This window comes from Macrobrachium nipponense, chromosome 1 (assembly GCF_015104395.2).
Source record: "Macrobrachium nipponense isolate FS-2020 chromosome 1, ASM1510439v2, whole genome shotgun sequence".
NCBI lineage: Eukaryota > Metazoa > Arthropoda > Malacostraca > Decapoda > Palaemonidae > Macrobrachium > Macrobrachium nipponense.
This window is the reverse complement of record NC_087200.1, coordinates 180765723-180788494: the sequence shown is the minus strand read 5'-3', so window position 1 is coordinate 180788494 and position 22772 is coordinate 180765723. Positions and strand designations below refer to the sequence as shown.

At 34.9% G+C, this 22772-nt stretch overlaps 1 protein-coding gene across 6 annotated transcripts in view; it reads right to left on the bottom strand.

Moving 5' to 3' along the window:
• LOC135219884 (hillarin-like) overlaps positions 1-22772 on the bottom strand; it is a 172507-nt gene that overhangs the window by 52093 nt on the left and 97642 nt on the right. For all 6 annotated transcript variants that reach the window (XM_064257030.1, XM_064257028.1, XM_064257025.1 and 3 more), the window contains exons 3-4: positions 21455-21646; positions 11881-12036 (exon numbers count right to left, since the gene is read on the bottom strand). In XM_064257030.1, coding sequence (XP_064113100.1) covers positions 11881-12036; positions 21455-21646 — 348 coding nt within the window. The remainder of the gene's footprint in view (positions 1-11880; positions 12037-21454; positions 21647-22772) is intronic.

The following is a 22772-nucleotide window of genomic DNA, read 5'->3' as shown; positions in this document are numbered from 1 at the left end:
TGAGCCAAGACTTTATCTGGAGTCTTCCACCGTAAAGCAAACCCGGATTTATGAGGGCAGGTGCAGCGATAGGCGAGTGAGTGTGTAGGAAAATGATTTAGAAATTGATTTAGAAATTACTGAAATACACGAAAATATTTTAAGAGCGAAGGATTTGCGACTCTGTTTTGAATCCGATACTTTACACACACACACACACACCACACACACACACATATATATATATATATATATATATATATAATATTATATATATATAGTTTTATAAATATATGAAATATATATACAAGTGTATATATAATATGATGTATATTATATATATATGTATATGTATATACACATACATATATATATATATATATATATATATATATATATATATATATATATATATATATATGTGTGTGTGTGTGTGTGTGTGTGTGTGTGTGTGTGTTATATATAATTTATTTCTAAATGAATCCTTTATATCGTTGTTATTTACTCCCAGTCTTCTGATGCAATCACCGGGACGGTCGATTCATAAATAATTTAACGAACCTTCAATCGTGTCTTATCATTCTTTTTTCCTCCAGTCAGCTTAAGGAAAATAAACGTGTCAAATATCCTCTATAACTGGCGAGCTCCTTATAAGTCAACATCATCTGGATAGTATTAACAAAAATTGTAATTAAAGTTGCGTTTAATTTCACACCAACAACAACGCAATTCATTTAGGGAAGAACAAATTAAGGTGTATTCAAATCCCAAAATTAATATCCGATTCGAAACCGGCAGCAATTTTATCGAGTAACTGCAGATGCACCTACATTAACTATATCGATCACTTCCAAATATGGCGGTTCCCAGGACGGGATACCACCACAGGCGGCGCACACGCCCATTTACTCAACATTCTTCCTCGTCAGATTCCGGGAACATTCGTTCGTTTCGTAATGATGCGGTGACTATTGAAGTAAAAGCTGTTTTTTTTTTTTTTCTGTTGAAATTTCAGGTGTGACATTTTTTATTTTTCTACTTTTAATAGGTGGTACCACATCTGTCGCAAGAGTGGTTCGTGAGTCGTGACATGACAGTTTATGGTTGTAATTATAACTCTCGGGTGGTTATTCTCGGGATTTGTATGTATATATATATATATATATATATATATATATATATATATTATATATATATATATATATATAGTATATACATGCATACTTATATATTTATATATAAAATAAAACTACTACACACATACATATATAATATATAATATATATTAATTGTATATACAAGTTAATATACATATAAATACAAATTCATATATATACATACATAACATACACACACATATGTATAGCATATATATGTATATATATATATATATATATATATATATATATATATTTATATTTATTTTTTACCCAAGTGTCCATCGCATAAACACCTACTCTCTCTCCCTTGAGCTCCTACTCAACAGATGGTATCTCAACTCGCAGCTAACACGGGTGTTACCAACGCCCCCTCGCAATATTCCTGCCACTATTTTTCTCTAGAGGACGTCCATAAAAAAAAGACTATATGGACTCAAAGGACCTCACTCCACAGGAGATCCAGAAATAGGTCGGTGGACCTTGCTGGGGAGGAAGTCCAAATAGTATAGCTAAGGATATCAAGAGTGAAAAAGAGACCGAAGCAGAATATTTTCATCCTACTCATTACGTCTCATTTAATCTACTGACGTTGGTTACCTTTGCTTCCAATATTCATTTTATCTTAGAATGATACACAACACACACATATATATAAATGTATGTATTATGTATGATATAACAAAAACACACACACACACAACACACACACACACACACACATATATATATATATATATACATATGATTTAATCACTTTCATTTTTATCACCTTTTGCAATACCTGATATATATACATACACACACACACACACACACAGATTACCCACACACACATATATATATATATATATATAAATATATATATATAGAGAGAAGAGAGAGAGAGAGAGAGAGAGAGAGAGAGAGAGAGAGAGAGAGAGAGAGGTTACGCATCCGCCAACTTATTCACATGTCACAAATGAAGAGAGGCAACGAATTCCTGTTACCTTATAAGGATCTTTCGCCCCATGTGTTTCTACTCCCATGACTGTAAACAGAAGACAATTCATTGATTCTTCCCTTCTCTCAATACTTCGAGGTTCTTACTGGAGGTCTCTCTCTCTTTCTCTCTGTATATATATGTATGTGTGTCTGTGTATATTTATGTGTAAGGAGAGCATATTCTATTGTTAGATGTTTAAACACTAGCAATTCTACATAGAACATAAACATTTCCTAGATAAGTAATGTGCATATATACTTTAATATATATATATTATATACATATATATATATATATATATATATTATATATATATATATATATATAATAAATATATACAGTGTGTGTGTGTGCGTATATCTCAAAAAGCCCCAACCTCAGAATGGGAATGATACGCAATGATTAGTGTCGTAATAATTCAGCCTCGGGCATGATTTTTTTTTTCTTTACGATTTACCGTAGCCAACGGCCAAAGGAGTGAGTGGTGAAACACATTAAAATTTCAAGTCCTTCCTTAAGGTTCTTTTCACTCCATATCTTTCTTGAGTGAAAAGAAAAAGAGAGAATGTTAATGCAATGAAAGATTAAACAGGTGAAACAAAATGAGAGTTCAATGTTTGCTAAATAATTAAAAAGATAGGTAATAATATATATATATATATATATATATATATATATATATATATATATATATTATATTATATAATATAAAATAAATACATTCATATATACATATATAATGGTGTTGAATGTCTGCTAAATGATAAAAAAGATCGATATATATATTATATATATATATATATATATATATATATATATAGAGAGAGAGAGAGAGAGAGAGAGAGAGAGAGAGAGAGAGAGTAGGCAAAGGTATCCAAGGTAACGAAATAAGCTTTGAAGAGCGGGCAACACCCCCCAAACTATCATTTACAACATCTCTCCGACGCCCCTTAAAAAAGTCAGCGATGTTTTGGACTGACCTCCATTATGGAAAACAGAAACAGAAACATCATTTCAGACAACCTCTCTCTCTCTCTCTCTCTCTCTCTCTCTCTCTCTCCTCCCTCAATTGAAGTTTGATATATTCTCGAGATTTTTTGCTATGTGAACATTATGTTCTTGTTTACTCTTTTGTTCATACAAACACACACACGTATTCATACATACATGCATATACAGTATATATGTGTATACATATATATATATATATAGTGTATATATATATATATATATATATATATATATATATATATATATATCTGATAATAAGCGAGGAAAGTACACTCACATACACACACACACATATATATGTATATATGTATATATATATATCTATATATATATATATATATATATATATATATATATATATATATATATATATATATATATATATAATATATATATATATATATATTCATACACATATATGTATGTATATGTGTGTATGTATATATACAGGCATATATATGTTTGTGAGTTACTGTGTGCATAAGTATGTTAGATTGACGATTTAACTGGATGAACACTCAAGATCAGAGCTGCTTGGAGGAAAATCATTCAAGAAAACCATAAAAGGCACTGGACAGGAAATCATTCTAAAAATATTTTTAAAAATCTCATTGACACAGCACTCCCTAAGGCACGCATAGTTTCCTCATGAATCAATGTGATATTATTAAGAACGAATTTTTGTTTTATATAAAAAAAATTCCTTCTTCTTATGTTTGTAACCACAAAAAAAACACAATTTAATACGTCTATGCGATTCGTTTAAGTGTTAGTAATCTATTCAAGTATATATATTACTGCTTTGCGTTCTTATCTTTTTGATTTGATAGTGAGAGAAGTGATGTCCTAGGTAATGAAATTTTTTTAACATGGAGCAGTATACTGCGTTGTAAATATGCTCAAGTTCCTGTAGGATTTTTGATGTTGTACTATAGTAGATTCACATCAACCGTGCATTTGATGTCTAGGCCAGTCTCTTACGACGCTCCTGATTGGCTGTTGATAAGCCAATCACGGGGCTGGAAACTCTCAGTCTCTCTCGAGAGTTCACAAAGGCAGGATGTACGTTCCACTTCTCCTGAGAGATACTTTTGAAAGACGTATTCCCTCAGAAGAGGTTGAACGTACATTCTGCCTATGTGAACTCTCGAGAGAGACTGAGAGTTTCCAGTCCTGTATTTGGCTTATCAACAGCCAATCACCAGCGTCGTAAGGGACTGACCTAGACATCAAATGCACGGTTGATGTGAATCTACTCTAGTCAAAGTGATCTAACGATAAACTCCCCCACCAAACCTGCCTTCCACCAAGTCCGGTAATTTCTTCACTCGCTACCTCTCAGATTCCAAGGGCTTCAATGGGAAAACGTGTCCAAAAATAGGAAATAAAAAAATATATCACAGAAAATATATGAACTAAGAAACAGTACTGGGCACGCTTTAAGAAAACAACGATGATTCTCATACAAAAATCTGTAATACTCCTGAGAAACAAAGAATAGAAAAATTAGGTAATATTATTTTACGAGATCCATCTTCAGCAATACCCCATCTCATCAGCCGACAAGAGACGAAGCTTGCTATACATTTCCTTATCACTAAACACCGAGATACAGATTATTTTCAACACCCATACTCAGCAATATCCCACACGATACTATGTACAATAATTTCAACATCATAAAAGAACCTAAATCATGGAAGAAACGATAACATTACGAGACGCAGTTTTTCCACTGAAAAAAGTTACCTAACTCGCCATTGTTGAAACGGAGGCGTTCAGTACAGACGTCTTTCTGGTGTTTTACGTCTCGTCCTGAACTAAAATGACCCCCGATTCCTACGCTGCATCTTATCAGTTAAACCTGATAAGGTTTGTTATTTACGTTTTTGCATTTTTAGTAATGAAGGCCGTACGGGAAAGATTTTCTGAGCGACTTATGGGCAGGGTTTGATAGTGAATTGAAATCCCCCCCCCCAAAAAAAAAAAAAAAAAAATCAAACTATTGTCAAGGAAGTAACAACAATATATATATATATATATATGTATATATATATATATATATATAAATATATATATATATGTGTGTGTGTGTGTGTGTGTGTGTGTGTGTGTGTGTGTAGTTTACATGTAAATATATTTATACATATATATATATATCATATTATATTTATATATATATATCTATATATTATAAACAATATATATTTATATATATATATATTATTATATATATGTGTGTATGTGTGTGTGTGTGTGTGTGTGTGCGTGCGTGTGTGTGTGTGTATAAAAACTCCTAAACAAATAAATAAATAAATAAATTCTGTACCCTTGCGAGAAACCGACCTAAAAGTCACGGGACTCTCCTCCAGAAACAATGCTTAAAAGTGCGTGGATTCTATGACACTCGAGGAGGCCAAAAAAGAACATTTAGACTTGAATCCGCCGAGGAAGGCTGTTCCGTGCAGAGGACGTCGTACACACATGCGTACGTACATGAGCCACGAAGACCAAGAGCCACCACCGCGCACCCTACCATAATTGCCATCTCTATTCCTCCTGCTTAAAGTCACTTTACTTTACTTAATCTTTAATCCGATTTTTCTCACTTTAATAAACGTTCCATCTGTGACCTTATCTGTCAATATCGGCATGAGGATTTTGAATTACTTTTTTAAAAAGTATTTTGTATAAAGAATGTTTAGCGTTTAGATACGGAGAAGGAGGGGGTTGGGGGGGGGGGGGCGTTTTGGGGGGGTGGGGGGGGGGGGTTTTGCCGGGGGTGGGGGGGGGGGGGTTGCGGGGGGGGGGTTGCGGGGGGGGGGGCGAGGTGGAACCAATGCTTCCTCATACCACAAAGCGGCGTTGCCACGTTTCGTCCATCCAAATGAGACCGGCCGCAGGCAGAAGCAGTCAGTGTCTCACACGCACACACACACAAACGCACACCTGTTGATAGTGATGTTCTCGAACATTGACTCGAAAGTCATAAACGAAGGAAAACTAGACAGGCGTCTTTTTCCCTTTCGATTCCATTAACCGAAATGGCCGGAGAAACATGTTGTTTGAGATTAAACTGGTCTTATGCCAGCACGGGCTCTTGCTCCTAGAACAGCCGTATAGGAGAAACAGCGGAAACTATTTTTTATATTTTTTTCGTATTTTCATTTGTATTAATTTAACCGCTAGCACCGTCCACACTCTCTCTCTCTCTCTCTCTCTCTCGTCTCTCTCTCTTCCCAGACAGGTAAAGTGGTAACGGAAGTTGCGTCCGCCCTCAAGTTGCGACACCCACCCCCAAAACCCCCCCCCACCCCCCCGCAACCCCCGCCCCCTAAGGGGAAGTTTGGTTTCCGTTAGATTTTTGGTCCGTAAGTTTATATTTGATTCCAGCGCCGAAGTGCTGGAACGACCCTTTCCAGCGACGGTCTTCATTCGCGCCTGGAAATCTAAAGCCGGTAAATATGGAATTCAGCATAACCTCATTCCAGTCACTTCCAGTCTCTGGATCAACGACGATATCGTACCCAATGACTCCCTCTGCTTAGTTTGTGACGAGTCCTTGAACGTTTCCATTATAAAAAAAAGGGAGGGATTGATCCCATGAGGGGGGCCGAACAATGTCTTTGATCAACCTTGAAAAACTCATTGCAGCCCTGTATACCTACACATACCTACTCCAGTGAATCTAGTACCTAGTGATTGTCAACTGTCGGGGGTCGCAGCTAGAGGAGAGAACAAACTTGCTGAGAATCAGAGGTCTGGACAACGCCCCCTCCCCCCCTGCCCCCTCTTTCAGGGGGAAAATAAATGACTATGGCAAACTAATACGTCAAAAGAACGCATCAAATACGTCTGACGAGCATAAGAGAATACCTCGACAATAACCGCAGCCATTTAAGAACTGTAGGGAACACTTTGATATTTAAATGAGGTCTCATTATCTCCTCCTCCTCTTGCATCTGCAATTATGAGTCATGGGAGGAGAAATTACTCACCGGGATGAGTGTCAAAAGACTCGTGTCTTTGGGTCGACAGTAACTGCCGTAACTCGGCTTCAGTTACGAAAAATAAATTTCTCTTGGGTACTCGACCATATTCAGTTTCTAATCAGCTGGTGATTGTTAACACACTTCTTTTGCAATTGAATATTGATCCATTTTTTTCATATAATAATGACGTCCGGATTAAAATACGTGATGGAGAAACTTTGAATATTCTCTCTCTCTCTCTCTCTCTCTCTCTTCTCTCTCTCTCTCTCTCTTCCTTCTTTTTAATCATCCTCTTTAACCAAAATCAGGCCTTCTTATCTCCTTTCCCAACCCATTATATTTTATCTGATTTCCTCTAAATCGCGGCTTATCGTTATCTTTCCCATAGTCATTACCATCTGGGCTGTTTCCTTTATCTCCGGCCCGACTTGAGTCATCCAGGCCAACCACCCCCCCCCCCCCCACCCTCTTTCACAACCTCTCCTTGCCTCCTACCCCCTCCCCTCCTACTACTCTTACTCCTCCTCCTTCTTCTTCTTCCTTCCTTCCTCTGCCTCCTTCCTCCTCCTCCTCATTCCTCCTTCCTCTTCTCCTCCCTTCCTACTTTCTCTTACCCTTCTTCCTTCCTTCTTCTCTTCTTCTTCTCGCTCCTCTCCCTCCTACTCTCCTCCTCCTCTCCGTCCTCCTCTCTTCCTCACCTCTCTTCTTCTCCCCTTCCTCCTCCTCTTCCCCCTCCTCCTCCTCTTTCTCCTCCTCCCCCTCCACCTCCTCCTCCTCCTCCCTTCGTCAATCACCTATTAACCCTATTCCTCTTCTAATAACACCAGGGGCCATTGTATTTCCTCTCCTTTTTCACCTTTTTAGACGAACTCAAAAAAAGACGACATGAAAAAACAAAAAAAAAAAAAAAAAAAACAAGAAAACCGGGTTGTATAAGGTCAATTAACCCCGAAGATATAATAACGTAACTGTAATGCCGTAATTGCCGTAATTGGGAAAAAACCAGGTCATGCGGATAATGACGAGTTTAAATGGTTGAAAAAAATAGAGAAAGAAAAGAAGACACCAATGGTATGTTGTTTACACCTGAACGTATGTGATTTGCTTGGGAAGAGAAGCGCATAATGAGATCAATCTGATGAGATGCTGATGAAGGTTGGGGAAGGAGAGAGAGAGAGAGAGAGAGAGAGAGAGAGAGAGAGAGAGAGAATGTCGGGAGGTGATCTTATCACGGCTAGGGGGGGGATCGAACTGTAATTTGCCATAATGGAGGTTAGCGGATCGTATCCTTTCATCTTTGAGACGGTGTCAGGCCATAATGGTTTTGTGGTGGCATTTTTAATTAAGTCTCGACGCTCGTTTGTAACTTGAGTATTTTGAGGAATAATATGTAATAATGATAATAATAATGTTTACCAACATTTAAAACGTCGGCATTTTGAATTGAAGTCTCACTTCTCATTTGTAACGTTGGTATTTTGAATAATAATAATAATAATAATAATAATAATAATAATAATAATAATAATAATAATAATAATAATAATAATAATAATAATAATAATGTTTATCAATATTTAAAACGTTAGCATTTTGAAGTGAAGTATTGATTCTCTTTTGCAATGTTACTATTTTGAATATAATAATAATAATAATAATAATAATAATAATAATAATAATAATAATAATAATAATAATAATAATAACGTTAGCATTTTGAAATGAGTCTCGAATATCATTCGTAACGTGAGAAATAATAATAATAATAATAATAATAATAATAATAATAATAATAATAATAATAATAATAATAATAATACCTATCGCCATTTGAAAAACTTTATATGAGGGGGAAATGACCTTGTGGTCAGGTGAGCCTGAGGTAACATGACCTGGAGGCATGCCTTGTGTTAATGAATGAGCTACCTTGAATATTTCAAGTGTCATATGTTGTGGCCCCCATTGTATGAAAATGGTTGCAGTCAAATGCAGGCATTTAAATCAAAGAGAATTATCATCTACCGGATGTGTTTGTTGTAACGGTGAATTTCCTTGTAAAACGTATAACGTCAAAGATTTTTTCTTTTATTTTTAGTTTTCTGTAAAAGCAAATTATTTGTCTGTCCATCAGCAATGTTTCTGTCCCGCCCTCCTCAGATCTTGAAAACTACTGACGCTAAAGGGCTCCAAATTGGCATATTGGTCATCCAACCTCCAATCACCAAACATACCAAATTGCAGCCATCTAGCCTCAGTAGTGTTTATTTTATTTAAGGTTGAAGTTAGGTGCCAACAACATAAGCCACCACCGGACAGTTTCATGGGTCGTTGCTGAAAGTTTCATACAGCATTTTACGCTGTACAGAAAACTCCATTGCTCTAAAGAAACTTCGACGCATTTTTTACTTTTTTTTCTTTACTTTTTTTTTAAGTTTTCCAGTCAGTGTCTTCTTTTTTTATACTCTATAACATCAAATTTTCAGCTGCCTGCGTTGTCAGATTTCCCAACAAAATTTCCACAAAAGGTGAGCTCTCTAGAAGCTCTGAATAATAATAATCATAAAAATAAACTCTGAAGCCTTTTTTCTCAGAATGAGGGAAAAATGGCTTCCGCCAGTTCGTCAAACTAGAGACGAAACTATGTAAATACGAAATGCAATTGACCACTCGGAGGAGACACCTGTACTCAATACCGATCGATTAAATTAAAATCGATATCTAGCATAATAATAATAATAATAATAATAATAATAATAATAATAAATAATAAATAATAATAATAATAATAATAACCTCTTAGAAGTAATTCATAAACATGGTGACATTGCATTAACCCTGTCATAAAAATATGGACACGTTCAAGAAAAAAGCCAAAAACAAAATTATTTCCTTTCTTGCAAACCACACCGTTCAGTAACCAGTTAATATTACTTAATTCGTAATTATTTTTTTTTAGAAATACATATATAGGATTCGTTTTATTTTTTCACCCGGAATACGGACCGTTTTAGTTTTTCTTTTTTTCAGAAATAGGACGGTCAGTTCCCAAAAGAAACGAAATCACTGAAACTTTTCGCGTCGCAGCGGATATCAAGACAGGTTTTGGTCATCTCCGCTAAACCATAACTCGCTTGGCTTCCAATTCCTGAGTCCACCATTCTGTATTCTTCACTTATTTTTTCCTCTTTTATCCTTCCTACACTGGCAATTTTCATTTTATCAAATTCCTTCCTTCATTCTCTGAAGGCATCTCGTCTTTCATGTTTTTTTATCTTTTTATTGTTTTTATAAACAAGTCTTGAAAGAGACAAATGGCTGTTGGGCGTGTATAAAATACCAGATGTGGAAACCTTTGAGATTTTGAGATGAACTGTCAGAGAGAGAGAGAGAGAGAGAGAGAGAGAGAGAGAGAGAGGAGAGAGAGGACAAAAAGTGGTCCGAGCTTCGCCGTGGTCGTAGGAAAAGATAGACAGAAAAGGAAGGATACGAAATCCGAATTTTTGATGAAAGAAGAATGAACGCAGGAAAGGGGGAATCTACAGAAGTTATTATACGAAATAATTATCTTTCTTTACTTCTTCTTACCCTGGGCTACGAGTAAATAAACAATAAATTGTTGTTGTAATTATTATTATTATTCAAAGAAAACTCATAATCACTTGAGTCAATAGTATGCCTGTTTGATTTTGTAATTTTAAATACAAAGCAGAAAGCTTTCGAAAATATTATTATTATTATTATTATTATTGCTTGAATCCCTGGCCCCCGCAGGAATGTTATGATACCAGGATACTGAACTTGCTCCGTGGTTCGAGTAATCTATTTCTGTCAAGGACATTGTTTATCCTTGCTCGGAATTTCTCCAACATTTTCTTCGCTTGTTTTTCTTTTTCAGTCTGTTCTTAATTCGTTGGGCATTTATACCCCGAATGATATTGACAGCTACTCGTTTCCAGCCTAGTTTTTAAGGGAGGTTTTACGAAAGGTAAAAAGAAAATGACAAATATGCGACAACACAACAGGAAGGTTCTGTATAGTGTAGAAATCAACTGGAAGTTTTCAACAAACTTCAGTGTCTTATTAAAAGCGCTTGATGCCAAAACCAGAAGCAAAATTCACTAGTGATTTAAATCTCATCATTTTTTTTTATATTTCAAGAAACAAAATTAACTTCTTACGTACAAAATCTCAGGTGATGAAAAAACGGAATGTTGATTTTAAGAATTATGGTCAAGCGCTTTTGAAATCAAATTAATATTCACCCAATATTCACTGCACATTACATGAACACTGACGATTAATGTTATAATAACCGAAGCTAAATGAAAATGATGCTAATTAATTATCAATAAACTGATCTTATAACGCAATAGCTACAGACCAAAAAAAATGATCGTTACAGTCCCAGATTTAACGAATAAACGACAGAAATCATGTTGTATGAAACGACTTATTCTCTGAGTCAAGAACAACAGCTTTGATATTCAGCAAACTCTTCGTCCACTGCTGAATAACGTTATATCCTCGTATTGAAAAATCACCAATGGCTATGGCAGCCACACTGCACGACATCCACTCACTAAAACAACAATAACTTCACCATTTCGCACGATATCCACTTACGGAAACAACGACAACTTCACCATTTTGTACGATATCCACTTACCAAGTAGTGGTCCAGGGGATAATCATACACTCTCAGAAGCACCCGAGTGAGGGAAAAGTACTTGTACATTTTAACACGGCGCCCACTTACCAGGTACTGGTCGATGGGTTTGTCGTACACCCTCTGGATCTTGGTGGCATTGAGGGCGTGCGCGATGTGGAGGGCGGTGTGGTCAAAACGCCCGTATTTGTAGTCGCTGAAAGAGGAATTGTGGCCGTTCTCCGATCCGTTGCCGCTGCCGTTACCCTGTGGGCACAATTTGAGAAGAAAAAAGAAAAATTATTATGCATACCCTTTGGGGATGGATAAGGAAAAAAAAAAGTAGGCATTACAGCCAGGGTGTTATGCAATATGGAGTCAAGTCAGATTAATATTATAAGATTAATTACATGAAAAGGGGTTAACAACTGTGAAAATAAACAGCGGGGGAGGAAACCTGAATAAAAGCAATACAAATTACTATGAAAAAAGATAAATCAAGTTAGATAAAAAAAATAACAATAATTATTCTTTATAGGAATAACAATGGAAAGAACTTTAAGAATTGTAAAAATAAATCAATAAAAGCAATAAATCTTTTGGACATGAAAACAGGTAAATTAAGTTGGATAAAAATTTAAATAATAATTCTTTATGCGAATAACAATGGAAAGAAATTTAAGAATTGTAAACATAAACCCGAATAAAAGCAATATATTTTTGGGACACGAAAAGAAGTAAATAAAGTTAGGTAAATAAATAACAATAACTATTCTTTACACGAATAACAATGAAAAGAAATGTAAAAATCATAAAAAGAAACAGAACAGGAAAGAAGAACTAAATAAAAGCAATGATTCTTTGTTCCATGAAAAGAGATGAATGAAGAGATGGATGAAAAAAAAACAATAATTGTTCCTTGCGGTGATGGCAGACTAACCTAGTACCAAAAAAAGGCAGAAAATTGAACTGGACGAAAAAAGATAACACGTTCCGGAATCAGGAGAGAGAGAGAGAGAGAGAGAGAGAGAGAGAGAGAGAGAGAGAGAGAGAGAATCACTTCTATTTAATTGTAGCATAAAAATTAAATTAAGCTGTCAAAGAAAAATATCTTGATAATTAAAATTTATCATTAAACAGGGTAAATAGTAGCAATTATATGATTCACGAGTAGATTCTCGTAAAGATATGAAAATCAAAAAATAGTTTTACCACACATTTTGCTAAAAGACCACACACACACACACACACTCCCAGAATGGGGTCTATAATAACCGACACGTAGCATAAGAAGGTTACACTAACTCCATTGCCATAGATATTAAACGAATAATCCTAGATAAATGGATATCAAGAAAACTTGAAACAGAGAGGAATAAGCAAAGAATGAAAAACTCAGATCTGAGAGTACCATCACCATGACTGGAGGGGTACGTGGTTGTTCTCCTTTAGAAACAGGTTACACTGTAGCTCAAGGTGTAAGTGCCAAGGGGCCTAGGATAATGCCTATTACTAAATTAAAAAAAAAAAAGAGAGAGAGAGAGAGAGAGAGAGAGAGAGAGAGAGAGAGAGGAGAGAGAGAGAAGGGGGGGGGGAGAAATCTGTTAAAGCATTTCTTAGAATGCAAAGGAACATGGTACTTTTTATCCTATTTCATCTATATTTTCAATTTTCATCTTTTTTTTCTCTCTCTCATTCAGAAAAAAAGTGGTTGCTTTAGATATATTGTGATGTTTTGTGGTTTACAGTGTGTTGATGTAATATACATCGTAAGAGCAATTTATTCAAGGTAAAATACTGTAATGATAAATACCGTACCAACAGTAAAACATATTTATAGGAAAAAAAATTATCTAAAGTAAGATGGCTTTAAGATGCATCTAGGGAAGAGTTTGCCAAACCACGTCGGAATGTAAAGAGTAAAGAGAAACATTCATAAGAAAGATGAAATAAAACCTTAAAGCGTCCGTTCTTCTTTTGAAGACGCAATTGCGAGCTTGCAAAAAGGCAGCGAGCTCTTATACACAAAACCAAACAAAATGTTGAACACGTTCATGTTTAGAAAGCAGAAAACACTTGAGGAGTAACACGTACACACCATTACTTTTTTGTTTTTATTTTTTACTTCGATTTTTTTTTTTTTTTTTTTTTTTTTTGGCTCCTCTTGTTTCGGTACGAAAACCTCATCTCGAGTATTCTGATTTCGAAAAAGCGGAAAACTTTACAGTTCAAGAAGGTTAATCAATGTCTATACAAGGTTATTGACATTATGATTATAGTTCTGATGAAGAGGAGATATAGATGGCACCGTCCACATGGCCAATAAATTACACTGCATAGCATTGTGTTCACATTACCACTGACTGAACTTAACAATTTATCGCAATTTATTCTATTAAATCATTACACAACAAGTTAGTGCATTTCACATTTCATAAATATCTAACAAAATGCATAGCACTGGACCAACTGAAATGACTTCTAGTTTGATATCGGGTCAGAGGAGTAAGAAACGATTAAATCTAGTTGTTCAGGCAATAAAAACTAGAAGTTGGAGCAACTAATAAGCTGTTCAGAACCTCAAGGACGATAAAATCTGAAGGAGCTGTCTGGTGACTTCCATGAGGAGATGAAATGAAGTGGATTTTTTGGGGTATTGGTATCTTAGAAGTTCTTCGTCACATGACTGACTAACAAGCAGAAGAATCTTGTGCTTCTTTTCGTGCCTTTAATCTGCAAGAAGCACACTCTTACGTTATTTAAAAAAAATAAGATCTTTATTATTATTCATCACTGCTATAACTTGAAAATACTCTTGAAATAAAATTAAAAATTCTCATGACTGATTTTTCATGCATCCAAGATGTTATGAAATCAATCTCACATGATAAACTTTTACTATTTGTGAATCAATCTGCGTAATATCTCTTCAAAAATCTTCACTGTGTAAAATTTAAAGCTCAAATCTTACATCATTCAGATAACTGCTTTTCAGCAAAGGTTAACTGGACAGACAACCTTGCATCCTTGTCTAAAATAGTCCCAAGGAAAAAATTAAAAAAGGAAAGGGAAGGGAGAGCCATGTGCTTATATATACCCAGCACGGGCTCCTGCTTTTAAAGAAGACCGTAGGGAAACCATAGAATCATCAGTACTAACTGACAAAAAAATATATTTCCAGAGTCAGTGGGAACACAGAAGACACTTCGAACACACTGGACGAAAGAGTCGAAGTAAAAGAGGCTGACACCTGTCTTCCTTAATTTTTCTATGGACTGACCCAAGAGCAAAACCCAGTGCTGGCATAAGGCCAGCTTAATCTCAAACAGCAGAAAGACCCAATGCTGGCATAAGGCCAGCTTAATCTCAAACAACTGCAACGTCTTCCTAGGCAGAGCTGAAACTGATCACGGGGCGGATTAACGGTTAACTGCAGTCTACAGTTCCTGTAAGAAAACGATCTGAATCAGAGGAAGGAAGGTCTCGGATATATAAAAATTTTTTGAAAAGGATAAAACTGAACTGCTCCTTCAAAAAAGTCTAATATTTACATTATCCGACTTAGCAAGAAATCCTCAACAGATAGCAATGCTTGCTAAAGACTAAAGTTGCTGATATTAATAAATAAATCTAGAAAGTTTATTTCAATAATATATCTGACAAAAAAAATCTTTAACATTTGACAATCCTTACTAAAAGACAAAAGACAAAAAGTTGCAGATATTAATAAATAAACCTAAAGATTATTTCATTTTTTGACCTGACAAGCAGTCTTCAACAGATAGCAAAAGATCTTTAAGTTTACAATCCTTACTAAAGACAAAAATCTTTAACAATCCTTACGAGAGACAAAGAATCTTTAACAGTTCACAACCCTTAATAAAGACAAAAGTCTTTAACAGTCCTTACTAAAGACAAAGAATATTTAACAATTTACAATCCTTACTAAAGACAAAAAATGCAGACAATAATAAATAAACCTAGAAAGTTTTATTGCATTATTCGACCTCACAAAAAAAATCTTCAACAGTTTACAATCCTTACTAAAGACGAAAGTTGCAGAAGTTAACAAATAAATACAGAAATCCGACCAGACTGTTCAGGGAGGTGAGACAGCCGCACGTTTTCTCCCACCTCTAAAAATAGTCGGTCTTCGTCCAAACCTCAGAAATCTTGAGATTCTTCGGACGACGAAAGCGAGGAGATTGAAAGTTTTAGAAATCAGATGAGAGAGAGAGAGAGAGAGAGAGAGAGAGAGAGAGAGAGAGAGAGAGAGAGAGAGAGAGAGAGTTTCGACCGGACCGTCTGCTGAGGTTGTTATCTCGGCGGCAACATGAAAGATAATGAGATATGTATTGTGTATTTGTGTTGTACTAGTTGTATAGTTTATTGTAAGGTGACGGAAAATGCTGTTGGCGGCAGATAAGGGTATCTCAAGCAAAAGCCACACACACACACACACACACACACACACACACACACACATATATATATATATATATATATATATATATATATATATATATATATATATATATATAGATAGATAGATATATATAACATAGATTATAATCACAATATTATGTGATTTAAATGCGCACATATATAACAGGAACAAATATATATATATATATATATATATATATATATATATATATATATATATATATATATATATATATATATATATATATATATATATATATATATATATATATATATAATTGTTCCTGTTATATATGAGCGCATTTAAATCACATAATATTGTGATTATAATCTCAAGCAAATTCCACACACACACACACACACACACACACACACACACATACATATATATATATATATATATATATATATATATATATATATATATACATATATATATATATATATATACATATATATATATATGTATATATTTAATTTTTCCTGTTATATATGTGCACATATGAATCACATGTTATTGTGATTATAATCATACATATATGTATGTAAATCATGTGGCGCTTTGGTGATTCAAATAGCATCATCTGCCTTTTCTAAACCTTCTCTTACAACCACAACTCAATTTCACAGCAAAATCCGCGAGAACGTCAGATACCGAATTTGATATAAATCCTTCTTGTGTCACCCTACTATTTACTGCCAATTTAATTGGCCCGACTCCATCAACATAAAATCAGCATCAACTCCTTTCTTAGGTAACTTTCATCAGCTATACACATTGGGCACGAATACAAAAGTGACGCAATGCCTTTCATAATAAAGTACTTGGCCTGTAGGCCCAATCAGATGTCATTTCGTAATAAATGAAAGTCATCAGAAAGGGGTATTGTTAATTAAATCCCATATACTTCTGCACAACGATTTGACATCAATATCTGACCTGCGTAACTCCTCCCTTTCGTAAAACCATCGTGTTCATCTTGAAGTATTTAAAAATATTAATAAATTCAGCCAGATCACCTTACTTTAGTGCCTTTCTTGTTACTTCCAATTTCCAATTATCAAGTTATGTTTCTTTATTCCTTATTTATTTATTTTTTTGGGGTAAAATCACCTTGGCAGCCAGTGCTTTCCATCTCCTGAATCAGTCACAAATTCAAAGCAAATCCAAAGTTATTAAAACGTGACGTGAACATTGAAAAATACACTTCTTAAGTCACTCAAAAATCCACAAATTTCATGCCAGATATTTTGATAACTATAATTAGAACCTTCGTCAAAAGCGTTACCAGACGAAAGAATTTAATTTTATAAATACCCAAAATACAGGTCACAAAATCCATAAATTTCACGTCAAATATTTTGATAATTATAATTAGAACCCTTGTCAAAAGCTTTGCAAGACAAAAAGGGATGAAAAAGTGCTACGAATACACAAAACTACAGGTCCTAGTTGTTATAATTCCACCCTGGAGACACTTAAAGCGGAAAAACTGGGCAAACAAAAAGAAAATAAAAAACTTAATCATAGCTTGTCTGAGAAACACCAGGTGTTAAGACGGAACCTCAGTCTTTTGGACGCAAAAATTAGCCACCTTGAGCGGTCAGATCATAAGCCATGTAATTCTACGAAAATGAATGACAGTTCTTCAAGTTTCTAAATTATTACCTTCCTGAATATATTTTCATGGGTGAACATCAGGTGGCTGGAATTAATGATGAATGATTTTGCTCTGTGATTTCAATAAATGACGTGGCTGGAAAAACGTAAACATTTATCCGATCCTATTTCCAGGGTAAATCTCTCTCTCTCTCTCTCTCTCTCTCTCTCTCTCTCTCTCTCTCTCTCTCTCTCTCTCTCTCTCTCTTTCTATTCTTCTTTACTTCTTTCAATGAGGAATGGTCTCATCCTGCAATAATTCGAGTGAATAAGAAAACAAAATATAAGCATTCTAAAAGTACAGTTCTCTTTGAAAACAAATGAAAACTGGAAAGATAACCTGTTTTTATATCTTAAAAAAATACTAAATTTAAAAACTTGTATATTGCCAAAAATAGCTGAAGAATTAATATTTGAAGTTTAATTTTTATGGGTCTTCGTGTCAACCGAAACTTAGAAACCACGTATGATGTCATTAATATTTTGATTGTATTACCTGACAAAGGAATTTAACCGCTCGAGATTTAATATTTTCGGCTTTATTCACTTAAAAGCAATTCAGTACTTCTGGGTGCGATCTTTTCATTCAGAATTCTATGAAAAAATTTTATTAAAGCTTCTCAGTGGAATATAGAATATATTTCACTTATTTCATTTTCATTTATTTTAACTTCACATGGAAATTCACCCTACTTGCTCAAGCATAACCCCGTATTTTGTATTTTCATTTATTTTTCACATAAAAATACTATCTTTCAGCATCAACAGGATAAGAGCTCAAAACGCTCGAATATGAATGAGAAAAAAACATTCTCTTCAACAAAGTTTCGAAAAAAATTTCCCAGTATTTGCGGACACACACACACACACACAGCAAAGAAGAGGTTTCTCAGCCTCTCTGTTGTTAAAAGTTCTAAAGTAATTTAGACAAAATTCCAGCAAAACACTTCTCCCAAGAAGCCTGGAACAGATGTTTGTGACTTGACTGAAATCGATGAGTGATGACTAACTTCTCCTACTGACGACACCTCTCCCCCTCCCCCCCCCTCCCCCTGCCCCCTCTCCAACCACCCACCCACCTACAGCCACCACCTCCTCCCCCACCACTTAGGAGAATTTTCTCTCTTTGTTCGAACACTCCTAAAATTTAAAAGAAAAAATTAAAAAGGCGAGAATTCCACAAGAATGAACAACAAATTCTTCGGAGATGAGAGAAACTCGAATTCCCCAGAGATGAATAAATTACTTCAACATGGCGATGACTTCGCAACTGAGAGATGAACACGGTTGACCTTTTGTTCCCAAGTCTCTCTCTCTCTCTCTCTCTCTCTCTCTCTCTCTCTCTATTGTTGTTTATATGCAATTGACTCTTACCCCAGTTGCAACGTCATCTGGGTTACTTGGTGGCCGTTTGATACTGTCTGGTGGTCACAAAAAATAAACATTTGGGAGAGATGAAACTATTCTTTTGACAGCTGTCTATTGCATTTCTAAGTCTATCTATTTAATTATCTATTAGAATTGCTGTTACTGTTTATGCTATTCACATCGGCTACTGCAACAACCAACAATTACTAAAAAAATAAAATAGAGGAGCAAAGTAGAAGTGATCAAAGTGTAATTAGAAAAAAACGGGAATAAACAAGAGGAAAAATAAATAAATAAATAAATAAATATGGCGGGGAATAAACAGCAGCTGAAAATAAAAAAACTGTACATACACCAAGGCTCATGAGCAAAAGGCCCTATGTAAATCTGACTCCCTTTTTTATAATCTGCCAAAGTAGCCAATGACAAAAGGTAAACGAGAATGAAAGGGGAGCAAACGAGAAATAAAGAATAAAAATATACTTAAGAAAGCGCAACAACAATAAACATATACTTAGGAATGAACTAAATCCTCTGAGAAAACTTCAAACGGGAAAATCTTCTGAGGCAGCTATCATTCGTAACTGTGTTTATTATCAAAACATAGACAAACCTCTTAGATCAGTCTTGTCTAAATGGCGCCTGTATATACACATATATTCAGTTGTATTCCACTTAGGAAAATGAAAATGGTTTATCTCAGAAAATGCTCAACAATTTCGTCCTCCAATGGAACCTCTTCTTGGAGCTTTTATTATTTTTCCTTAATAAACGTTCCAAGAAGAGGTCCATTTGGAGGACGAAACTGTTGGGTATTTTCTGAGATAAACCATTTTCATTTTTCTATGTGGAATACAACTGAATTACCATATCTTCGTGCATAAGAAGATTACCAGTACTATATGTGTACTGTAATAACCAGTAAGATGGTGCACTGAGTTAAAAATGAAACTCCATTTATTTAATTTCGACTACAAGGCTTTCAGTGGATGGGATACCAGCACAATGGGAAATAGAGAAATAGGAATTTTGGTGGATATTACAGTACAGACTATACAGACAAGTATGAATATATGTATGTAGAGAAGGTCATATTCATAGAAGTTAAATATGGACATTCAGAGAGGAAGTCAGCTTACCAGTCAGTTTTTCTTGTCAGTTTTAGTTAGACTCACAAATTATTATTATTATTATTATTATTATTATTATTATTATTATTATTATTATTATTATTATTATTATTATTATTATTATTATTATTATTATTATTATTATTATTATACTATTTAGAAGATGAACCCTATTCATATGGATCAAGCCCACCAAAGGGGCCACTGACTTGAAATTCAAGCTTCCAAAGAATATGGTATTCGTTCGAAATAAATAACAAAAGGTAAAGGGATATACAGAAAGAGAAGATCACTCATTTGAAAAACAGATAAATTAACAAATAAATAAACAAATAAACAAAAATGTCAGCAAATCATTAAAATACAAGAACTGTATTTAGTAATGCACTGCATCTTCGCTTGAAATTGTCACGTTCCAACTGCAAGACTTCCTCAAGGAGGCTGTCCCAAAGCCCAACGGTGCAAGGAATATGCCACGAACATCATAAACAAGTGTTCACAGCCTGAACTTTTAATGCAATAGAGTTTGAGTGGGGAAAAAGTCAGCGTTCGCGAAAAGAATACTGATTTACTGAAAATGGATTCGGAAATTATTTTTCGTAAAGGTTATCTTGACGATGCAAGTAATAGAAATCTGTACTAAATACCACAAGGCTAACATGATTCGACTTTACTATACTTCTCTGAATTTTGCTAACAACCAATTTTCAAATACAGACTTGCAAAGTCATGCATGTCGGAATATTGTGCAAGAGTTATATGTGCGTAAATAATTATTTATTGTGAAATACTCCATGTGCAGATATACAGATATAAATGGGGGAACACAAGACAGAAACACCTGGAAAATCTTACGGGCTGCTCTGTGAGCAAGAGCCCGTGCTGGCACAAGGCCAGCTTAATCTTAAACAACAACAACCTGGAAAAGACTCATTAAAAGCAGCCACCCCAACTAGAGAAGAAGAAGAAGAAGAAGAAGAAGAAGTATGGGGAGGAGGAGAAGAAGTAGGAGGAGGAGCAGGAGGAGGAGGAGGAGTAGGAGGAAGAGGAGGAGATAAAAATAAACCACAGCGACTCTTACCCTCGAATAAGGTGATCTCAAGACCAGGGCGTCTCCGTCAATAGAGGGTCGTCCTCCTGGTCTGATTTGATCGTTGACGAAATTCGCGGACTTGGGCACGTTGAGCGCCGACCGGATGCCCACGGCATCCCCGTCCAAGTGCCCCGGTCCAATTTTGGGCACGTGAGACGAGCAGTACACTTCTTTGTCATCCTGTGGGGAAGAAGAGGGACTCGGTTATTGTTTAAAGAAAAATTTATCTAATCTCTCCATTATAGATAAAACTACCTTCCAAAAATATTAGGTTATTTTTTTCCAACAAAAAATTAAATAAATAAATAAATGCAAGTCATTACTGTTAAATTTCTATAAAGCGAAATGCCTTTACTGTTATTACAGTTTCAACTATTTTCTATTTAAAAAAAGGTAGCGTTTATCACATTTATTTCAACAAAAATAAAATAACTAAATAAATGATAGTCATTACTGATAAATTGAAAAAGCAAAATGACTCTAACCTGTTATTACAGATGCAACTACTTTCAATGAAAGAAAAGTTTCCATTGATCAAGTTGACTTAAAAACAAAATAAATGAATTTGTAAAGTGAAGGATAAGACCAGCTCGTTCCAAATGTATACTATCAACGTGTCAACATAGACACGAAATATGGCTAAGTAATTCCGAGTTCCTTTTTTTAGCTCGATATGTGTCACCGGGACTGGAAAGGTTCAAAGTCCTGTCAGGCATCAGCAGGTGTTTATAAATATAGCCGAGGCACCGGTATATTGCCGTAACACCTGTTGCAAAAGGTCGTGTGTACGGAGAAGAGATTGTTTTCATAAGTTGCCATGGTAACGATAGAGAGAGAGAGAGAGAGAGAGAGAGGTGGGGGAGTGAGCATCGTAAGATTACTTTTATTTTGAGAGAGAAAGAAAGTTTGAAGTTTTTTATATCTGTTACTTAGTTTGTCTTGAACCGTTTCGCACAAGTCAGCTCAAACACACTGACACATTCATAACATTTAGGAAAATGAATTATAAAGATCACATTTTATTAAACTACTCAGGATATTTTTTGTTTTTTTGTTTTGCATTTATAAAGCATATTCTATTTTGCTGATATGAAGTAAAAATTCACTATTGACTTTACAAAGTTAGCTGATTTCACTGACAAATTTCCCGCTTACGTCCTTAAAAATCAACATAATTTTCTGGAGAAATACTTCTAAAAATAAAAATATAAAAGTATAAAGTACATCCTTCGAAAACTCACTTGTCATTCTTAAAGAACAAACTATATATTTGCATACTATGTCGACTCTTCAGCCAACATCCTTA